The sequence below is a fragment of the Pristis pectinata genome, chromosome 28, assembly GCF_009764475.1.
Source record: "Pristis pectinata isolate sPriPec2 chromosome 28, sPriPec2.1.pri, whole genome shotgun sequence".
Taxonomy (NCBI): Eukaryota; Metazoa; Chordata; class Chondrichthyes; order Rhinopristiformes; family Pristidae; genus Pristis; species Pristis pectinata.
This window is the reverse complement of record NC_067432.1, coordinates 4127964-4142479: the sequence shown is the minus strand read 5'-3', so window position 1 is coordinate 4142479 and position 14516 is coordinate 4127964. Positions and strand designations below refer to the sequence as shown.

The window sequence follows — 14516 nt, the reverse complement described above, 5'->3', positions numbered from 1 at the left end:
CTGAGTACCAAGATTCACACAAACTACCCCCAATCGCAACGGTGAATCACATCAGACTAACCCTCCTCCCTCAGCCATCCACCGACTCCCAGCAATTCAACAAGTGGACCATTTATTTTCAGACTTTACAGATCAGAGATCTCCAGAACTCTATGTCCCCTCACCCAGCCCTACATCTCCATGGAGCAAACTGCCAACTCGTCCTTCAAACACAAGCAACAAGGAGTTTCGAAGACCTAAAGACCGAGACACACAGAACATAGGTTCTGCTGTGGTCCTTCACCACGCAAAGTATTGTTCCCAATGTTAAACTCTCCTTAGCATAATGACCCTGCGACCTCATGGTGGCGAAGAGCAGGGAGATCAGCTGTGGGCCAGACAGATTCCGCAGCAGATTTAAACTACAACTCAACAAGTCCAATACAGGGCCTGCCGAGATTGTGGGACTCCCTGCCCTGTTGAGAGGGACCACACATGGAGGCCATTCAGCCCATCAAGCTTGCTCTAGCTGGCTTGAAGAATTGTCCTCTGCTTTCCCCTGCCCCTATTTTCTTCCAGCAGTCACCAGATGTCCCCTCTCTGCTGAGATTCCTCAAATCATACCTGGTTGGACACCCCACATTGGAATCGGTTGGTTATCGCCACATGTACCAAGATGCAGTGAAAAACTGTTTGCGTGTCATCCAGACAGATCAATCCATACACAAGTAAATTGAGGTAGAACAAAACAAAAAAAAACAGAATGTAGTACATTGTGTTACGGTTACAGAGAAAGTGCAGTGCAGGTAGACAAAGTGCAAGGGCCACAACGAGGTAGATTGGGAGATCAAGAGTTCATCTTCAGCGTATGAGAGGTCTGTTCAAAAGTCTGATGACAGTAGGAGAGAAACTGTCCTTGAACCTAGTGGTACCTGTTCTCAAGCCTTTGTATCTTCTGCCCGATGGGGGGGAAGAAGAGATAATAACCAGGGCAGGAGGGGTCTTTGATTACGTTGGCTGCTTTCCCAAGGCAGCGGGAAGTGTAGACGGAGTCAATGGAGGGAAGGCCAGTTTTGGCTGCATGATACAGTGGTTGCTTAGATATTTATATTGGGCTCAGCAGAATATTAATTTAATGTTAATAAGAATATACAGAAATAAAAACACACTTTGAATGTTCAAGCACTCACAACCTCACCTGCAGATTGGGGGCATTTGAGATTTTGCTCCAAGTGTGGGTGGTGAAAGAGACCAGAGGGCAGGTTGCAAGGAGGAACTTGGAGCAGAGAGGGTTCACGTGGAGCTGGTCGGATGCAGCAGTGGAAGGGTTAAGGCACTTCACTGGCATCCGAGAGCAGAAGTTTAAATTCAAGTAAATGTGGAGTCAGCACCAACAAATCATTAATCTCCAATATGAAACCAACTGGACCATCATCCAAATCCATCTAGTGCACAGTTCCTTGAGAGGGAGATTTGCCATCGCCTCCCAGTCTGCAACTAACACAACTCCTGACCTGACCCAACTGCACCCTAGAACAGGCCACTCAGTCCAGGGGCAATTACGGAGAAACATCAGTGATGCCCACATATCAAAAACATCTGAGACTGGGCAGATCCCAACAGCGGCATCAAAAGACCCGAACCAAGACGAGCCTCATTCACCTTTTGGCATGTTGCTCAGGGAGGAACCAGCATTTTGACCTTGGATGGCAGGGAACGGGTTTCTCGGCAGGCGTGAGAGGTGGAGACCATTCCCGATGGAGGACCAGGTGCTCCACACCAGATCTCACTGTACAGCCTTTCCCACAACCCACTTACCTCCTAAATCATTCACACAGGAGCAGTGGGAAACATGCACATCACTGAGGGTTGACCTTTATTCCACATCCCTAACTAAGTACAAAGATTTGATTGGCCATCTCAGAGGCAATGACAGTTGCGAGTCTGGGGTCTGGAACAGGCAAGGGCGTCACACCTCATGACAACCCAGTAGATGGTTCTTTATTCCTGATTTACCAGCTGCCGGGGGATCTGCAGGTTGTTGGAACGAGTCTCTGGATTACAGCTGTATCCTGAAAAGCCAGGAAGATTTTGTTTCTTTTCTCGTCCAATCTGATTTTAGTTGGCCGCACTGCTACAGTTGGATTGGGTGGGGAGAGGGTGTGGGCAGGATGTGACCTCAGTAGCCAAGTTTTGACTAATTCCAGCCAGTCGGCACCAGTGACTTCACCTCAGCATCTTCCCCGACTGAGATGGCTCTCACCGAGGGACCGCGCCTCGTGCTCGCTGCTCCGCTCAGCTTCAGAAGAGCAAACGGCTTCATTTAAAAATCTGCATCCTTCAAATTCTTCCATGACCTCACAATGGCCCATCCCGTGTCCGTAACCAACTCCACTGCCCCAAGATCTCCTGCAATCTTCCAATTCTGGCCTCTGTCGTCTCCAATTCACGTTGACGGCCATACCCCAAGGGCTGAAATTCCCCTGTGATACCTTCTCACGTTGTTTTCCTGCTTCAAAATGCTCCTTAAAACCTACCGCTTTGACCGAGCTTTGGAACCAATGTCCTGATGTCTCTTCAGCTGGCTGAATGTCAAATGTGAGAGTCATACAGCACGGAAACTGGTCCTTCAGTCCTCAACCATCCAGTCATATTAATTCCATCTTATTCTCCCCACATTCCCATCAACTCCACCCAGATTCCACCACTCACTCACACACTACCAGCAATTTACAATGGCCAATTATTCCACCAACCTGCATGTCTTTGGGCCTTGGGAAGAAACCAGAGCACCCAGGGGAAACCCACATAGTCACAAGGAGACTGTGCAAACTCCACACAGACAGTCCCCAAGGTCAGGATTGAACCCAGGTCACCGGCGTCACGAAGCAGTGACTCCACCGGCTGTGCCACCGAGGGTTATCTTTAAAAAAAAACATTTTACTACACTAAAGATGCAACATAACTGCAAAGTGTTGCTGGGCTAGTGACAAGGCAGCCAGGCCAAGGAGATGGTTTTAGAAAGGAAATTGGTGAAATAATGAACGATCAGCTTAAAAAAAAATCTCCCCAGGAGTTAAATGTCCACATCACACAGCAATAACTTGGGCCAAACGCACAGTATGAGCTGCTCTGGATAATAGCAATGTCTGATCAAGGATAAAATGGCTTCTTAATCACAGGGGGGATTTTCATTTCTTCAGAGTTGACTGCATGTATTCAGAGAACTCACTCACACGAAACACAAGCTCGCACTGGCAGTACAAGCCAGCTGAACGCTTTAAACCTCTCTAATAAATGGCTTAGGCAGCCAGCAAATGAGCAGGCAAGCATAATTCACCGCTCGTATTCATGGGCTGGCCACAGACAAGGAACAGGCAAATCCTCAGCCAGTGCTGTCGGTGGGTGGGGGAGATGGGTCTGTGTTCACTCTAATGAAATTAAGGCAGCACTAATCTCTGTGTCAGCTCCTTCCAATAAGGCATAGACACAAAAGAGGGATCGGAATCAAGGTGGAGAGGACGAGAAGGAGAAAGTAAGAGGAACGAGAGTTGTGGGATGGAAATCCATGTGGGAAAGCCAGAGCCATTTCATTTGATTCACTGCTCCCATGGATTTTAGACACAGAAATCTTGTTGGTTGAATCACAGTCCAGTTGCCAAAACACAATTAAAAAAAAGTATTTTCACTTACAAGGAAACCTCGTTAGCCAGGAGAATACCCCCTCAAGAAAACCCCTCTCTAAAGCACCACATCAGGCAACTCCTCTACAGACAGAGGTCATGTCCAGTGAATGGGAGACGAGTCAGAGGTCAGGTTCCTTGCTGGAGGTGGGCCTGACCAGAAGAGATAACGCCATCTTCCCGTTCCCACAATCGTTGCCTGACCTGCTGAATGCGAGCTCATTCATTCCCCCTCTCTTTGACTTTTCACTCCCCCAAAAGAATTGCCCTCAATCTACTCAACTGAAGGCTCCCATGCTAACCCTGGCCCAGACCGCTCCATGGTAAAACACAGTAATCCCAGACGTGTAGCGGTTAGCGTAACACTATTACAGTGCCAGCAACCCAGGTTCAATTCCGGCCACTGTCTGTAAGGAGTTTGTATGTTCTCCCCGTGACTGTGTGGGTTTCCTCCCACATTCCAAAGACGTACAGGTTAGGAAGTTGTGGGCATGCTATGTTGGCACCAGAAGCGTGGCAACACTTGCGGGCTGCCCCCAGAACACCCTACACAAAAGGTGTATTCCACTGTGTGTTTCGATGTACATGTGACTGATAAAGAAATCTTCAAATCTTCTTCAATGATCTGTGCCACAGGCCAACACCTGTAGTCTCCACAGAGAGGAGGCTCCATTTACATGGAGGAGCATCTGTCACAATCCACGAAGGCACTCATCAACGTATGGCTAGACCTGGTAAAAACTCCCAATGGTGTGTGCAGAAGGGAACGCGAGTGTTGTACACGACTCATTCTACACCACCCCCAGTCACCACAAGACTCTATCCCACTTAGCTTCAGTAACACCCAATTTTTCAGAGAGAAAATTGGTTCATTAACCCCCACAGAGAGAGATACCTCGACTCTATCCAAATTATGCTACTTAAGTCTATTAACCCACACTCTCCACATCAATAATTTTTCAGCAGACTTATTTGGCATGTCCCCTTTGACCCTCACCAATCTTTATCAATGCACCATAGGAAGCATCCTATCTGGATGCATCACGGCTTGGTACGGCAACTGCACTGCCCGGGACCGCAAGAAACTGCAGAGAGTTGTGGACACAGCCCAGCACATCACGGAAACCAGCCTCCCTTCCATGGACTCTGTCTGTACTTCTCATTGCCTCAGTAAAGCAGCCAGCATAATCAAAGACCCCACCCACCCCAGACACTCTCTTTACTCCCCCCTCCCATCGGGCAGAAGATACAAAAGCCTGAAAGCACGTACCACCAGGCTCGAGGACAGCTTCTATCCCGCCGGTATAAGACTATTGAACGGTCCCCTAGTACGATAAGATGGACTCTTAAAGCCAAATCTACCCAGTCAGGGCCTTGCACCTTATTGTCTGCCTGCACTGTACTTTCTCTGTAACTGTAACATTTTATTCTGCATTCTGTTTTGATTTCTTTTGTACTACCTTAGTGAGCTGATGAGATGAAATGATCTGTATGGACGGTATGCAAAACAAAGTTTTTCATTGTACCTCGGTACATGTGACAATAATAAACCAATTTACCAATTTGTAATTACCAAAACCAGCAGCACAACCTCAAAACTGAACTAAACCTCTTTGCATAGAAGCAAATGGTCACAAGATCACAAGACAAGGGAGCAGAAGCAGGCCATTCGGCCCATCGAGTCTGCTCCAAGGAAAGGGAAATAGAAATGAGAAATGGGGAATGGGGGAAGAAGAAAAAAAAAACTATTCTAATCCCAATTACCGGCCTTATCCCCATATCCCTTGATATCCTGACTATTTAGATATCTATCAATCTCCTCCTTGAACGCCCCCACTGATCTGGCCTCCACTGCTGTACGTGGCAAGGAGTTCCACAAATTCACCACCCTCTGGCTAAAGAAATTTTTCCTCATCTCTGTTTTGAAACTGTACCCTCTAATTCTAAGATTGTGCCCTCTGGTCCTGGACTCACCCACCAAGGGAAACAGCCTAGCCACATCTACTCTGTCCTTTCCTATCAATATTTTAAATGTCGCTATGAGGTCCCCTCTCATTCTTCTGTACTCCAGCGAGTACAGTCCAAGAGCCGACAAACGCTCCTCATACGTAAGCCCTTTCATTCCTGGAATCATCCTCGTAAATCTCCTCTGAACCCTCTCCAACGTCAACACATCCTTCCTAAGATGTGGGGCCCAAATCTGCGCACAATATTCCAAACGAGGCCTCACTAGTGCCCTGTAGAGCCTCATCAACACTTCCTTACTTTTATACACTATACCTCTCGAAATGGTCTTTGGTTGTTGATCCAGGGAGACAGTCCAGGATCTGTCCTCTTACCATATAACAGAAAGTGGATAAATGATTAGGTGGGGGGGTGCAAATCCCTTACCGGGAGTTCATGAGAAAGGAAAATTGATCAAAGGGAATTCCGGACAGAGTTCCGACTCTGGCAACTTCCACTGATAGATTATTTTCTGCCGTAGTTTTGAGAAATCACATCAGCCATCATAAAGCAATTGGCACATACAAGAAACCAGGAAAGCGACGACTCCCTCAGACAGAGGCAGGCAGACCAGCACTCACACAGAAGGACGGAGAAAGGAGGGACAGGAAGACTCCCTCTGATAATGAAAACTTTGGCAACACTCTCACTTGTCCCATCCTCCACTGACCTTCAAATCTCTCAAGATTTTGTCTCGTAACTTTCACAGGAACAGCTACGAAGAGGGCATGTCGTCAGGTTTGAGATAAAGTTCGATAAATTCTACAAGCCTCCCAGAGTTTAAAAAAAAGAGCATTGGATGAGCGATGTGTGCTTGTTTTTCTGGCAACAAGGAGTTTACAGGAACCAGGTAGGGTAAGGAAACATGCAGAAAAGGTGCTCCTGAAACATTAACTACAGTGCCAATGATTACAAGTTTGTGAGGGATTTAACACTTACCACACCTTGAGTCTCTCTCTATGAGAACAGTCCAGCATGACAGGAGTTACAGCACAGCAGTCAGCCATTGGTCAGAGAAAAGAAAAGTCACAGTTAGAGTTGTCAAAAACAATAAAACATATCACACAACTTATGCCATGGGCCAGGGGTTTGGTGCTACCAACTCCAGTTAGTTTTCATGGACGGCACCACATGACCTGTCAATCCTGCTATTGGCTCATCCTTCAAGTGAACCGGCGCACCTCAACCAATCAGAAAATGAAGACTGTTATCCAATTGGATAATTCTTCATGGACAGGAAATAGTCTTGCACTCCTTTCCAACTTTTTTTTAAAAGTTAAACATAAGCTTAATGCCACAACTTTCCCTCTAGGATTTTGTTCTCAAAGCATTCTGCAGAGTAATTTTTAATTCCTAGCAGTTCCAAGGCAATTCTGGGGTTGGCAACCCACAGCCCAGTTGAAGGTTAACAGTGGTGTCAGTACAGCCCGCCTCCTTACTGCCTGGTAATCCTGCAATTTATTCTCTCACACCAAGCAGTAATTTTGCAGAGTAACCAATTAATCCACCAGCACACCTTTGGGACGTGGGAGGAAACCGGAGCACACTCACGCAGTCACAGGGAGAACATGCAAACTCCACACAGACAGCAGCGGAGGTCAGAGAGTGAACTTGGGTTGTTGGAGACAAAAGGCAGCAGTTCTACTAACTACACCACTGTACCGCCCTAGTAAATCTTCCAGCGACAATGGATTTCCATCACCCACCAAGTGAAATTGAATTTTAAGGAGGTGTCCATTCCATGGGATGATACTGAATGTGGCACTAAACAGTTTTAATGGTAGAATCACAGAATCTTAAACACAGGGACAACTGTGTGGTCCACAAAGTTCTGGCCATTTAACAGAGTAACTTGGGAAGAAAGGCAATCTATTCCCACTGCCCGGCTCCTCCAGAATAACCTGTCAGTCAAATCAACCTCCAATCCACGTCCAAGTGTTCACGCTCTGTTGTTTCTCCAACACAGAGCGACCCACCGTGATTGCCGAGAGCAGCCAGCCATTTCAATCACACACGAGGGTTTGACACTTGGAGCTGCCTTGGTTGGTGACACAGAGTCTCTTGCCCTGCAAGAGGACAGCCCTCAACTGGCTGAGCCACACACCCTCGTCCGTCGCCCAAGTTCCTCCTCACCTCTGTGGTCCAGTTCGTGATGGTTCTTCTCGTCCTTCACCGACAGCTGGGCTTGGCTGCCCAGGGCGCTGGAGAGCGCCAGGAGTCCAGAGGTGCTCCCGGTGACCGGGGGGATTCCTGGAGGCTGAAGACCAGAGGGGTGGGGTGGCATTTGGACAGGGGCGTGGGTGTGGGAGAGGTGCTGGGCCTGGAGCTGTTGCTGCTGTGGAGAAACCAATGTGATATGTGATGGAAGGGAAAAAAGGGAAAGAAATCACAGTAAATGCAAAGCAACAAGAGCAATGGAGGTGAGAGGGAGGGGGAGAGAGAAGAGAGAGAGAAAACAGGAAACCGTGAGAAATTTGCAGTGGGATCATTAACATAGAAACGAACCTCGCAGAGGTGCCCTGCTAGAGAAGAGCAAAAATTCCAGAAGGAAAAGTTAATTATTCAGATCAGAATCAAAGATCAACGTCGGAATTGTATTGCAACAAAAATATCTCACACAAACACACGACATCGGAGGTTTGGGCTCCACCCCTCCCCTCAGGCTGAGGATCGCGGCTGAGCGAGACGCTGTTTATCCAAGGGAGAAGCAGGGTGGCAGCGATTGGATGGGAATGGTGTAGTGGAGGGAGAGCAATGGACAACAGTCACAGTGGAGTCTAACAAGCCCTACCCATCACGCAGTGTGATCAGGATCAAGAACCTTGGCCTTCCCCACCCCACCACTGAAGGCCTCTTGGTCAAGAGTGCCATCCCTACCAGTACCACCTTTCTTCCAAGGCACTGCAGACCAGGGGACAGGGCAAAACCCCCCCCTCAAAGGTCACGAAGAACTCAACGCCACGCCATCCTCACCAACTGCACACAGACTGACGTTATACTGATTTAAGCTAAATTCAGACACGCACACAACAGAGAGATCTCTTGACAAAAGAAATAAAAACTATCCAAAGCAGACACCATACACTTGAGCTTAAAGCCACAAGGAACAGACAATGATACAGGATCCACTGCAGCACAGCTCCAGCCAACACAAGCGATAAGTAAAAATAACTTCCTGATTTAACACTGGCGAGGTTGTGTTTGTGCTTCAGCAGGAAGGGCCTGGATACGGAGGCATCCCACTGGGATTGCTGCAGGTCTAGCCTTTCAAATGGTTACATTAATTTAGAACCAGATTTGCCATTCTTTACCTCTCTCCCAACGTAAGTGGTAGTGAACACTCTGATTTCAGAGCCTACGGGGACAAGGGGATTTGTGTGCAAAGCAGTGGGCATCGACTACACCGGACAGAGTGGAGGGAGATGGAATACTGGATCTTTTCCCCATCGATCACTGTGTGCTTGAATGCTTTATTAGGCAACCTCACAATTATTAAGCACCAAATTCAGCCCACCATGCCTGTACTGACACATCCGCTGGCCTGGAAATGTTGTCCCTCTCAGCATTTATCCAATTCCCTTTAGAAAGGTCCTGTTGAATCTGCTTCCACTGCCTTTCGGGAGCTGGGCCCAGATAACAATAACCCCTTGTCTGAATTTGCTTCCTTGCATTTCCGCTGGGTCTTGAGCTGATCACCACAAATCTGTGTTCTCTATGAATTCGTCATCTCTGGGAGATGGGACCAGCATTTATCGGCCGTCTCACTGACGTGGAGAAGCGGCGGTGATGGGCTGGAGTCCTTTCGGAGACTGCACTCCTGTTGTGCCCTAGGGGAAGAACAGCTTCTTCCCACCGCCATCAGGTTCTTGAACTGACGTGAAAAACCCTAACACCACATCAGACTATGTATTTTTTTCTCTTTCTCAACTTCCACTAGTTTCATTATGTTTATTTTGTCATGTAACTTAATTTAAGCTTATGTTAACTTAAGTTTGTCATGTTTATAATGTCCTGTACTGTTGTTGCAAAAAGCTAATCTTCATGGCCTTTATGCCCTGTGTATGTATTCCTATGACAATAAACTTGAACTTAGGTACTGATTTTAGACCTGTGGAAGCAACTTTTCCCTTCAGGATTCTGTATTTCTCACGAAACGCCCGTCATCTCTTACCAAAGACGAATGGGCCAATGTTATGTCTTGCAGGTCACAGCTGAACACTAGAAGAGGCAGAGCCTTAATCAGAGCACCAACATCTCAGCCAGGGTGTCAACTTGGATGTTACTCCTGACCTGGGGACGGCAAGGCAGATGTACCCCCAATCACACCCGTGGTCCCCTATAATGTATTGTGTGTGCACCTGTCCATTCAGACTATCTCCTTCCAGGAGTCTAAGAATTAAGGATTAATATCCAGGTCGCCAATGCGGGTAAAAGTGCTAAAAGAAAAATAAGAGCATTGAAGAAAAATGCTTTTTATAAAAAAAATATAATGGTTAGCTATTGATCTAAAACACAGTTTGGGCAGTTGGGAATGGATAAGTTTGCTCTACAGTTAAGAACTGATCAAGCATTTTTTTTTAAAAAAAGCAATTGCTATCAGGAAGTATTCCCACTACTGTGTCAGAGTTGGTCACACTAATCCAGGGACAATGGGGACTTAGAGGCTTGTCCATACTAAATGCTCAATTTAGTTGCAACAGTGCACAGTAACTGCACTTCCAAACTGTGGTCCTGACAACTCCAATGGAAGTGGACCAAGACACGTCATCACTACCCACTTAGGTCTTGTATAGAGGACAAACTTTAAACCTCCAGATACCGACACTGGGAATTACCAATTACCAACACCATTCAGAGCCTAGCTCATTTCTTTTTTGGGGAAGAGGGAGGATTGGGAACATCAATGGCCCTAGGATCAGGTCAGATGGCGTCCCATTGTTAGGTAGACCTGGATGGGCCAATGTTTTCTTGGACAATGAACAGACTGTTGAGGTCACATCCAAGTGCTCTCCCTAACCCAACTTGGCATCAGAGATTGTCTCCAAAACATCCCAGACAGAAGGGACACAAGATGTAGAGACACACAACAGGAAGCAAACCCAGAATCAGACTGGGGAGGAGCCAAGACGACGGAGAGCAGGAGACTTGCACTCTTCATTCACATCCCAAATGCCGTTGGATCTACAAGTTCCCCCAAAGTAGCACACGCACACACCCTGACTGACTGCCTCTTAGAGAACGAGAGCACTAAAGCATGGGACATAACCCTGGGGCAAGGACAACCGACTCTGCAGATCCAAAGGACAAGAAACAGGGTAGAAGCTGAGATCTTCTCATTTGTTTGATCCTCGAGTTCAGGTAGACCCCCGGGAATTAAAATGGGGAGGAGGAGGGGGGGTTACAAACAACTGCTTGGGAGAAACAGTGATGGATGACATCCTTCACCAACGAGGGAGCTGGCACTGAGGAGGGGTGTGGGCAGGGAGTCTTTGGGGAGCAGGGTAGGAGGGTGGGGGTGTTTGACCAATGATTTTTCTCCCTTTAAAAGCTCAGCCTCAGCAGCGAGGAGCATTTAGATACTGGTGGCTTCAGCGCAAGCGGCGAGACCTGTGCACATGCACGTCTGGCGCACAGAAGCAGTGAATCACAAGGGTGGCATGCTGGAGGGAGACACGGCAGAGAGAAAAAGAGAGAGAGAGAGAAAAAGAGAGTCAGGAGGGAGGGACTAACCATGAGAGGTGGGTAGAAAGCGTGGTGCTGCTGGAATGAAAAGAGAAAAGATTTCAGACGTTACATTATTAAAACTTAATTCCCACCATCCGCATCCCTCTACCCTCCCAATTAAATAAAATATTGACCCTTTAAACAAAGATAAGCCAGACACTTAACACACAAAGCCACTGAGAAATCAATGTCAAATTTAATTTTCCGTTCTGTCACTGAATGCAACAACACCAAAAGGAAACACACACCTCCAAAGTGTTTATTCATCAGATGCATTACCCTCACTTGTCTCCAACTCCCCCACCCACTGTCCTCAGACCTGCGCTCTGGATCAGTGGCCACAAGATGGTCCAGGCAAACTGTACGTGGGAGCAGCAGCTGTGAGACCACCCCCCTATAGGCTCAGCACCCAAAGCAGTCCCTACAGCACCCATCTTCAGATCAGAAGCCCCTCTGTCAGTGATGGCATCTTGAGGGGGTAATGTACAGGGTTATAGGGTTCCTTCTCCCTCTGATCACACCAACGCCCCAACAAGAGCTCCAAATATCAGTAGTCTAGGGAAAGCCAGTGGCCCTTCCCCAATCAGGAGGACATTCCAATCGTCTTATTGGTTGGGAACTACTTGCCGACATTGTAAGTGTGGGAAGTACAGAAGCAATCAGTGCACAGTAAGCTCCCACAAAAGCAATGTTAATGACAGCAATTGTTTCTTATCAATAGTGGTTGACAGACAAGTATTTGCCAGGACACAGGAAGAACTTGGCTCTCAAAATACTTCACCACCTTGTTAAGAGGCAGATTGGCCTTGGTTTAAATGTTTCATCCAAAGGACCTGTGTTTTGCCATAGTCCTGGCATTTGTAGTGACAGCCTTGCATCAGGAGAATGCTCCCCTCCAACAAATAGGTATCCACACCCAGGTTTCTGGGCACCCACCAGAGGTCAGGAGCAGCCAAACAACACAGGGTCCCAGACCCCCTAATACACTGCCCCCGTGACTACCCAGCTGCACCTGCTCCCTCTCCACGGCCCTACTACACACAGAGCATACCCAGCTTACACAGAAGAGAAAGAGATCTCATTGAATCAAAATTCTTATGGGGCTTGAGAGGGTGGACGTGTCCCTGGAATGGAGAGGCAAGAACCGCAGGGGGGTGGGGGGTGGTGTCCACAGCCTCAGAATGTGGAGTCAACCAATCAGGACGGATGAAGAAATTTCTTAAGGGAGTGGGTAGGAATTCTCCATTGAAGAGAGTCGAGGAGGCTCAGGCACCAGGTATATCCAAGACACAGATCAATAGATTTTAGATATTAAGGGATACTGTACGAAAATGGTACTGAGGTAAAGGATCTTATTTAATGGCAGAGCAGGCACAAAAGGGCTGAATGGTCTGCCCCTGTTTCTGTTCTTATAGGACATACAGCACAGAAACAGATCCATCCTGAGAGCTTCTGGGGTCTGGGGACCACAGAGCTGACCCCAGGACAAGGGACGAGCCACTCACCCAACATCTTGGTGTGGGGCAGGGAGGTCACAGTACTCGTTCACTGCAAAATTCTCTGAGAGCAATGGCACTGTTTACACTCCACACAAAGACACCTCCTCTTTTCCAGGTTCTTCCTCCTTTCTCCCTTGTGTCTATCCAGTTTTCCCTCAAGACCATCAATACTAATTGCCCCAGCCACTGTGAGAGCGAGTTCCACATTGCCGTTCATGTGAACAGACTTTTGATTGGATTTATTAGTGACTGCCTTACACAAATCTAATGAAGGCACCTTCTTTAGCTCTGTCACCTCCCTTGCCCTAACACAATGGACGTCAAGGCTGATTATACCCAGAGCTCCCTCGATGGAGCTCTCTCTCCAGTGTAGCCAATATATGTCTGAGTCTGCTCAAGGTACTTTGCAATAAGCAGCAAAGAGAACCCACTGAGCAAAGATCTAGGAACAGTGAAATGAAGACCATTATCCATTCTATCATGAGTGTGTGGCTGATCACTGCTTTCTCCTGCTCCAGCTTCCTAACCCCAGATAGAGTAAGATACAGTATGGAAACAGGCCCTTTAGCCCAGAGTCTGTGCCAACCATCAATCACCTATTTACACTAATCTTACATTAAATCCTTACATTTTATCTTCCCCACATTCTCATCAGCTCCCACAGATTCCAGCACACACGAGGGGCCAATTATACCACTAACCCACACGTCTGGGATGTGGGAGGAAACCCACGCGGTCACAGGGAGAATGTGCAGACTCCAATAGAGACAGTGCCCAAGGTCAGGATTGAACCCAGATCTCCGGTACTGAGAAGCAGTGACTCTACTAGCTCCACCATCGGACATCTTTAATCAGCAATCAATAATCTAAAACTGAGATTTATCTGTGGCTTCCTGACTCAAAGCAGGGAGAGTCAGCCCTGAAATCCAAGACTGGGGATCAATGATCAGCAGTGGGGTTTCACCTGGAGGCAAAGTTGCTCTGAGCAACAAAAATGCAACTGACTAGCAGGGCTGTGCCAGTCCCATCAATGAGGGAGAGAGGCAGTCATACAGCACAAAAACAGGCCCTTTGGCCCAAGCCGATCCAGATTCCCATCTAAGCTAGTCCCATTTCCCAGTGTTTGGCCCACATTCCTCTAAACCTTTCCTATTCATATATCTGCCCAAATACCCTTTAAATGTTGTTAATGTACCTGCCTCACCCACCACCATCTGACAGCTCATTCCATATACTGACCACCCTCTGGGTGAAAAAGTTGCTCCTCAGGTTCCTATTAAATCTCCCCCTCTCTCACCTTAAACCAATGCCCTCTAGCTCTCAATTCTCTAACCCTAGGAAAAATGCTGTGGGCAATCACCCTATCTATATTCCTCATGATTTTATACACCTCCATAAGATCACCGCTCATTCTCCTATGTGCCAATGAAAAAAGTCCTAGCCTGCTCAACCTCTTTCGATAACTCAGTCCCTCAAGCCCTGGCAATGTCTTCGTAAATCTCCTCTGCACTCTTTCCAGCTTAATGGTATCTTTCCTATAGCAGGGTGACCAGAATTAAACAATATTCCAAATGGAGCCTCACCAACGTCTTATACAATTGCAACACAACATCCCAACTTGAGTCCT

General features: G+C 47.4%; 1 protein-coding gene across 3 annotated transcripts in view; it reads right to left on the bottom strand.

Moving 5' to 3' along the window:
• Positions 1-14516, bottom strand: part of LOC127583840 (transducin-like enhancer protein 3-B) — a 90674-nt gene that overhangs the window by 36936 nt on the left and 39222 nt on the right. Inside the window, exons 7-8 of one of the 3 annotated variants that reach the window (XM_052040214.1) lie at positions 7800-8001; positions 5061-5068 (exon numbers count right to left, since the gene is read on the bottom strand). In XM_052040214.1, coding sequence (XP_051896174.1) covers positions 5061-5068; positions 7800-8001 — 210 coding nt within the window. Of the gene's footprint in view, positions 1-5060; positions 5069-7770; positions 8002-14516 lie in introns of all 3 variants that reach the window. The other 2 variants (XM_052040215.1, XM_052040216.1) reach the window with 2 other exon arrangements.